This window comes from Erythranthe guttata, chromosome 8 (genome assembly GCF_056151865.1).
Source record: "Erythranthe guttata isolate IM_541 chromosome 8, IM_541, whole genome shotgun sequence".
Taxonomy (NCBI): domain Eukaryota; kingdom Viridiplantae; phylum Streptophyta; class Magnoliopsida; order Lamiales; family Phrymaceae; genus Erythranthe; species Erythranthe guttata.
The window spans coordinates 784995-792763 of NC_142540.1; the positions used below are offsets into that span (position 1 = coordinate 784995).

Sequence of the window (7769 nt, forward strand, 5' to 3'; positions counted from 1 at the left end):
TGCAAGTTTTAATTAATATTCAAATGACTAATTTATTCACTGAACACTTAATTATTCCGGCGACTATGGAAGATCACCACCACCACCACTCCCGCCCCGCTCCGCCGTACCCAGCGCCGCAACCCCAACTCCACGCACATACCCCCTCTTCACGTACCCCATCCAAACACCGATTTTCTCTATCCAAATCCTCCGCCTCAGCCGGCGGCGCGTCGTCCTACTCCTTCCTCCGTTCGCTCTACTCACTCCTCCCCTTCCTACGCGCTTCCCCTCCATCTTTCTCCATATTACCTTTCTCCTTTCTCGTATCTCTCATGTCTTTACTTGCGTCGGTAAAAATCGGAACTTTATCGGTCGAAATCCGATTGGAATATTGGATCATCAAAGGTGCGTGGGTTTATTGCGTTAACGTTCTGTGCTGCTCTTTTTTTCTTTTTTCGCGTCAAATAATAAAAATACTAATTTGATTTAGTTTTTTTTCCCAATTTTGGTCAACATCTTTTTTTTTTTTTTTTTTAATTTTATTTTCCGAAGACAATAAATTTGGGAGCAACAACTTCTTTTCCAGATTAAAAAAAAAATGTCAGCTACGTGATAGTATGAATGTTCTTTTTTTTTTTTTTTTTGATATTTTGTTCGTTGTTAAGGGCTTTGTTGTTAGTAGGAAAAAAAATTCGACGATATGTGATAGTCTGCGATGGCAGCACAATTTTTTTGTGTTTGCTGTTGGTCTTCATTTTATTGCTTTATTTAATTTGTAAGTTTGTTGGCTGATTTTAGAAATACACATTTGAGTTTAAAATTATTTTAAAAAGAAGTTTGTCTGTGATTTTGTATGGTTTATTCCATCATCAAATTGTTATATTATTTCATAGTCACCTATCTTGCAATTATACCAAAGCCTCTATTTTCTTCTTATTGTCCTGTTGCAGAAATAACATTTCATTTCAATGGATAATCAAACAAACACTTTTTGTAGTTTAATGTCATCTATCCCAACTACATTTGCTTTTTTTTTTTTTTTTTTTTTCTTTTCTTTTGAAAATGTTGTTCATAAATTAAACTTGCAATTACTTAAATTTTATTTTATTTTAATATGAAAATATTTTTTAGTTAAATTATTATTATTGATTTCATTTAGTCTACTGTTAATCATTTCATTCATGTATAACTTTAAATTTGCTTATTATTTTACAAAACTAATTCCAATTTTTCACTTATTGAACTGTTACAATTTCAATATCTTGACTATCTTCGGATGAATGGGTTATGATAAATTACTTTCCAAATTAATGAGTTAATTTGTCCCATTTTTCACTAAATATTGATCTATACATTTTTATTTAGAACTTTAAATCAGCTTATTATTGTGTACGACTAATTTTATGGGATATTTCAGATATGTAAAAGAAATGTTGGGTTCAACTTTCACTATTTTGGATGAAAGATTTAAGAGAGTATTTTTTTTTTTTAAGTTGATACATGAGAACCTCAATAGATTAATACTCATAATTCATCTCACTGATTATATTTTGTAGTTCTTTGGAACTTTCATCATCTAAAGGTTCGTTCATAAAAATATTAAAATGTGTACTTAAAAAAATAAATTCATAAATTAATAATTTATTAGTTAATATATAAAGTAATAATAATTATTTTTTAATAATTTAATATTCCACTAAATTAATAGATTTTTTGTGGTCCCACATATGCAATTTGTAGAGGTCTAACTGTACAGTGGATCTATCTGATTTTGTTAAGTTATATTTGTTTTTTTTTTCCTTCATGTTTTACATTTCAAATTCTTCAGATAACTATTCATGGTTAATAACTTAATTGTATATTTTTTTATTTTTAATATTTTATTTTTTGCTTATCTTATGAGAGACGTGTCTTAGGAAAGGATTTGAAGATACTAATAGTTGATAAAGAGGGAAATACTTCCAACTGTATAATAAATGTGCTTATAAATAAGTAATCCAAAATATATGGTAACTAATTTTGTATGTTTTTACACATTATTTATTTTGTGGCACTTAATTTTCAGATCATTTAACACATTTTAAATTATTTTGCAGCATATGAAGGTGATTTAATTTTGTTAACATAGTGCCGTTAAGTTATAATTTCCGCATGAAGAACTGTAATTCTTTCACCAAAGTTTTTTTCATTTATGTCCTCTCAAGAATATATTTATCTACAACAATTTGTGTTTGTTTATATTTTTTGTTGTTAAGTTATTTGTTCTTTTACATTTTTCCGTTTCGATATGCTATAGTATTTATTTGTTTATATTTATTGTTTGGAGTTCTCTGTAAAACAAATGGTATCCGTTTTATCTCCTTCATTCTTTGATCATTTTCAGATGCGAACCTATGTTTGGAGAAAACGAATATGTTGTTTCATAGTAGACATTTAATTTGATACATGCATGTATATGTTAAACATTATCTTACACTATACATATGTGACGCGTGCTCTTTTTCCAACAGTTACTACAGTAACGTCATTTTGCTATTAACATTCTTTTTAGTATACCCATTTTTCATGTCATATATCTAAACAGCCTCCTCCGGAACACCACTATGTAAATTTATTACATTAACATGATCATGTACACCAGTAATACAGTTTTCATACATTACATATAGTACAAATGCTGAATAAAGAGTGTGAATACAACATTCTTTTTTATTCACAATTAGATTATTTGCATGTTGTCTCCAGTCAACTGGCTGGAGAGTGAGGTTGATATCAACATGATCATGGTATCTCGACTATCGACAAATATACGTGAACATGCAGAAGAGTCGAACTACGTTCATTGTTCAGGCAGTTGTATCCGCAATGAATGTAAGTATCTTCCTGTTAGATGATTAGAGTTCATGATTGTTACGTACTAAAAACAGATGAATCAAGAGGCAAATAACCGACAAATTTTTATTTCATTTTTAAGTAATTATTACACCAAGTTCCGGATAACTAATTACAGCGACTAATATTGTTCGGACTCACATTTTGGCTTGGAGGTACTGATCCACCGTGATAGGCTTCGGACCACCGTACCAGTTGATCATGAATATATTTTCAATCTCCAATTTGAAGACCTGAAATTTGTGGCTTTTCGGCCAAGCTGCAAATGTTTCTAAAGTCAAACCAAATTTTGTACTAGCATTGAAAAATTGCGTCACGCAATGGCAAAACTGTGAATATCTAGTGAAATGTTTGCTTACTTTTCATCTCAGGGTGCTTTGTGAATAGTGCGGTCCGAGCCACCTCAGCTTCATCGGAACTTCCATCTATTTGTTTCAACTGAAACTCCAACAATTATGAAGCATTAGTTATATATATGTACTCATTAGAGGTGGAAATTTCCGAATTTGGAACAATATTTTTCATTCCGAGTTTCGCTTTCCGAATTTTTCCGGTTTCATTGGAACGAAATTGAAATACATATTATATTCCGATTTTCGATCCGACTTTAATTTCAGAAACTTTTTCCAAAATTTCCAATTTATTTCCGAAAATTACGCTTATAATATCAATTATTATGTATTTTATATTGTAGGTGGCTAAGAAACTGAAAATTGCAAATTCCGTCGATTCCGATCCAAGTTTTTTTTTTTTTGAACATGTTTTTTCATTCCAATTCTCCGAAATTCCGATTTTTTCATTTTTTTTAACAGAATTTTATTTAGTTTTTCACTTTCAAAAAAATTGGATTGTTTTCCGAAAGGGGTATATCCAATCCAATTCGTCCGACTTCCACCACTAACACTCATTTTTCAGTTATGTCCTTTCTAAAATCCAGAGATCTAAAAATTTTAACATCTGAAGTTAAGCTGAATTCTAAGACGAGGCAGTGTTTGTAGGACAAAATCTAAATTTAGCAGATCCTAATGTAGATTTTAGTAAAGCAAAGTAAAAAATAACGAAAACTACCTTCCCAACGAGCGTAATTTTCGAACAAGTGGGGTTTTCAGGATCTGCTTTCCCACAAGTTCCGAGATTATATTCGCTTATAGTAAACGAAGATCTGTTATCTTTCAAAGCATTAGATGCAGTTGGATCAAGTTCCGTGAGGTAAAAATAGGGAACGCCTTTCCCTTTCTCAGGTAAGCCGTCGCTAAACGAAACCACGTTCCTGCACATTTTTCGAACTCAATTCATAATTCTCGAAAAATCGTAAAATAAAATTTCTGAAATAACCAATCAAATCAATGTGGTCGATTACGAATTTACGACATACCCGAACGGCGCACCTCCCCACTCACTTGATATTGTGCTGCAACATCAAACATATTACAATAATTACATCAGCTTCAGCTACAAAACTTGACTTAGTCAAAATTGAATTAACAATTTAAAGCATCCAAATACTTGACACAGTAAACTCGAATTATTAATCAGAATACATGGAAGATAATTCCAAAAGAATTAAAAAAAACACAATTGGTTAATTTATTTAGTTACAATTAACAAAATTGAAGGATAAAGGAGAAAGCAATTAATTACTTGAGGACACCCCATGAACTCTGAGAAACCAACCACCGAGCAAACGGCGCCGCATCGCCACGGCGAGGCCTTGCCGCCGGTGATGACGTCAGCAACGGGCGGCCATGTACGGATCCTTGCAAAAACCCTAACAGAAAAAACGATGCTAAAACAGAGCAATAAACGAACCCTCTGATTTTCATGTTTTCTGCTCTTCTAGAGAAAATTGAGAGACTACAGTTGACTTGGCCGTGTCTATCGACATATATATATGTAGGAAATTCCCCCCTTTTTTCTTTTCTTTTTGTCCTTTTTCGTTATAGATAATTCATTTTCTTTTAATTGGAAATTCATTTTTCAGTTATTAAAATGAATTTTGCCGCAGTATGTTCCGGGGAATTATTCTCTTTCTGATTACGCTTAAAAAATATAGGGCAAATTACTATGAAAACCCCCTCTTATTTGGATAATTACATTTATCCATCAACTATAAATCTTCTTACATCTTCACTTTTATAGTGTCAAATTATGCATAATCATCTAGATTCTGTGGAGTGTTCTCTAGTTTGTACTTGTTTTGTGCAAAAATACAGCAACAATCTGATATATACAAGCCAAAAGCCAAATCTTATGATTATCTAGCTTCAAGATGTGGAAATCGAATAGGATAACACGCGTACAAAACTGAGAATATTCCATTTAATCTAAAAGATTCTACTAATTTTGAAACGCAACGGTGGACGTATAAGAAGATTTATAATTAACGTGTGGTTGTAATTGCCGAAATAGAATGAGGATTTCATAATTTGACTACACTTCAGGGGTCTTTGTAATTTATCCAAATATTTCTAAAATAATACTTAGCGATTTTTGAAAGAATAAAATCCTATTAATTTAGTGAATTATTAAATTATTGGACTAATATTTTAATATTTTTTCGCCTAAAAAAAAAGGACAAAAAGTGTAATGCGAAGCACGACTATTAACATAAAGTGGGCCCCATCAAGCATGGCTTTAACGTTTTTTCAGTTGTATCTTATCTTTTTGTCACGTGTACAATCCTTCGGTAGATTTATACTAAAATTAAGAGCTATTTATTTATACATATGATTAAAAATTAATATTGTGTTCGGGCCCTTAATTAAATTTAATTGAGCCCAAATACACTTGAACCTATATAATTGGGCTACAGTTTAATTACTTAAATTGGGCCCATATAAACTTGAACTTGTATAATTGGGCTAAATTTAATTAATTTAATTGGGCCCAAATAAACCTCAACATGTATAATTGGGTTTCAATTTATTATTGAACTTTTAAATTTTGTGGTAGAACGGAGAGCCCATCAATTATAGTATTTTTTAGTAATTCTATTGAAACTGTCATAATAAACATAAACATTAAGGGAAAAATCAAATCAAATAATAATGAGATTATATGGATCATATAAGTATAAAATCAATTAATTTATTATCTAATATTTCATTTGCTATATAATCCCAGGCATAATGAATTACATGATCTCCAACATCATTACACTCTTTAATTAACTACAAGAATCACAATTAAATTCATTGGACTCGAGCACTTGTAATTTTGAATAATTTTTTTCATTAGTGTTGTAAAAACATTTTCCGTGTAAATGAATAAATAAAAGTGTAACGGTTTGGTATTAGCCGTTAGTCCGTTACTACTTAAAAGTTGTGCATCACACACGCATATGATCGATTGTAATCGCGAAGCTTTTAATTCCCTAGATATTTTGCCGAAAAATATTAATTTTCACTATATTTAGTGATTGTCTCTCCTTATAAATATTCATCAAGTGTGTCAAACATGTTTCATAACCTAGTATTACATTACAAATTATTACACGACCAAAAACATGGATCTAAAAATAGTTTTAGCCATAGTCTTATTTCTTTCTCCGTTCGGAATTGAAGGATTGCCTAATGGCCTGTCGTTTGACTATTACAGTAAAAGTTGTCCGCAGGTCGAAAAAATAGTTAGGGATGCAATGAATTCCAAGGTTGCATCCGATCCAAAAACTCCTGCAGCTATTCTAAGACTCGTGTTTCACGATTGCCAAGTCGGGGTATGTATACATATCATCGATAATCATGTATATATATTTGAATGATATTTCTTTCTTTAAATTTATTAATTATATTGTTTTGATTGGTATATTTTTTTTAGGGTTGCGATGGTTCTGTCCTTCTCAATATAAACGACAAAAAACATGATGCGGAATTTGACTCGCCCAAGAATTTTGGAATAAGAAATAGAGAATTGATAGACGAAATTAAAACCAAGATCGAAAAAGTTTGCCCACAAAAAGTTTCGTGTGCTGACACTTTGGTGTTAGCAGCTCGAGATGGTGTGGCTATAGCCGGAGGGCCTACGATCAAAGTCCCATTAGGGCGAAAAGACACAACTACCCCTCATACCCGAGAAGAAGCCGATAAAGGACTCCCGAGGAACAATGTGGATCTTACTAAAGCCTTGCAGGTGTTTTTCCAAGAAGTTGGAATTACTTTGGAAGAAGTTGTCGCTATTATCGGTAAATCGATTAAGTGAAATTATCATAGTATTTATATTAAATATTAAACAATAAGTAAAATATTTTATGTATGTATTTTTTTCATGTATAATTAATTTTAAAATATCAAAATTATTGGTTTAATTTGCAGGTGCACACACACTTGGGAAGACTCATTGTGATGGTTTAAAGGAAAGATTATATCTCAATAGCACAAAATTACCTCCGGGAAACGAAGCCGAATTCGTAAAGTATTTAAAGAAAACTTGTCCGGAGGGAGGTCCAAACCAATTTACGACAACCTTAGATCTCGACCCAACTCCTCAATCCTTCGACAACAAGTACTACGTAAACGTGCTCAATGGACATGGATTAATTTCGCTCGATGCAGAAATAGCAAGGGATCCTCGAAGTATCGATATTGTCAAGAAATTTGCTCACGATCAAGACGCGTTTTTCAAGGTTTTCTCGTCGGCTTTTGTGAAGATTTCGACGCTCGCGGTTTTGACGGGAGATAAAGGAATCGTGAGGAAGAAATGTAGTGTGTTGAATTGATTGCATGGCATTGCATGCATGGAATTTATTAGCAAGAGGTTTTATGGATTTTATTAAATAAATAGATTATATGGTTATTCAATATAATCAAGTTAATTTGGTTGAAAATTGTTTGCTATTGCTCCTAAAATTCATCGATCGACGTGTTATTGTTTACATATATATTTTGGTTTTCTTGAGA

General features: G+C 31.8%; 2 protein-coding genes across 4 annotated transcripts; one reads left to right on the forward strand and one right to left on the reverse strand.

Annotated features, from left to right (window-relative positions):
• Nucleotides 1–2574: 2574 nt before the first annotated feature.
• LOC105968944 (Pyridoxamine 5'-phosphate oxidase family protein) lies at nucleotides 2575–4834 on the reverse strand. 3 transcript variants are annotated; one of them, XM_088821477.1, is made up of 7 exons: nucleotides 4516–4752; nucleotides 4250–4285; nucleotides 3943–4144; nucleotides 3234–3312; nucleotides 3016–3133; nucleotides 2824–2865; nucleotides 2575–2787 (listed from the first exon to the last, which is right to left on the reverse strand). In XM_088821477.1, the coding sequence occupies exons 1-6, from the start codon at nucleotides 4695–4697 to the stop codon at nucleotides 2829–2831; spliced, it is 654 nt and encodes a 217-aa protein (XP_088677603.1). In that variant the 5' UTR covers nucleotides 4698–4752; the 3' UTR covers nucleotides 2575–2787; nucleotides 2824–2828. The 3 variants fall into 3 exon arrangements, with proteins under 3 accessions (XP_088677603.1, XP_012849106.2, XP_088677604.1); XM_012993652.2 differs by having other exon boundaries at nucleotides 2575–2865; nucleotides 4516–4834; XM_088821478.1 differs by lacking the exons at nucleotides 2575–2787; nucleotides 2824–2865 and having other exon boundaries at nucleotides 2911–3133.
• Nucleotides 4835–6332: 1498 nt separating this feature from the next.
• LOC105970411 (peroxidase 29) lies at nucleotides 6333–7769 on the forward strand. Its single transcript, XM_012995231.2, has 3 exons — nucleotides 6333–6589; nucleotides 6691–7054; nucleotides 7185–7769. The coding sequence occupies exons 1-3, from the start codon at nucleotides 6380–6382 to the stop codon at nucleotides 7586–7588; spliced, it is 978 nt and encodes a 325-aa protein (XP_012850685.1). The 5' UTR covers nucleotides 6333–6379; the 3' UTR covers nucleotides 7589–7769.

What these genes read in the sequence shown, in the direction of transcription:
- LOC105968944 (XM_012993652.2), bottom strand. Translation starts at nt 4,697, where the DNA reads ATGAAAATCAGAGGGTTCGTTTATTGCTCTGTTTTAGCATCGTTTTTT. An exon ending in TGGGGAGGTGCGCCGTTCGG is followed by an intron (nt 4,145 to 4,249) that starts GTATGTCGTAAA and finishes AAAAATGTGCAG; the next exon opens with GAACGTGGTTTCGTTTAGCG. An exon ending in AAATTACGCTCGTTGGGAAG is followed by an intron (nt 3,313 to 3,942) that starts GTAGTTTTCGTT and finishes TTGGAGTTTCAG; the next exon opens with TTGAAACAAATAGATGGAAG.
- LOC105970411 (XM_012995231.2), top strand. Translation starts at nt 6,380, where the DNA reads ATGGATCTAAAAATAGTTTTAGCCATAGTCTTATTTCTTTCTCCGTTC. An exon ending in TTCACGATTGCCAAGTCGGG is followed by an intron (nt 6,590 to 6,690) that starts GTATGTATACAT and finishes TATTTTTTTTAG; the next exon opens with GGTTGCGATGGTTCTGTCCT. An exon ending in AGAAGTTGTCGCTATTATCG is followed by an intron (nt 7,055 to 7,184) that starts GTAAATCGATTA and finishes TTTAATTTGCAG; the next exon opens with GTGCACACACACTTGGGAAG.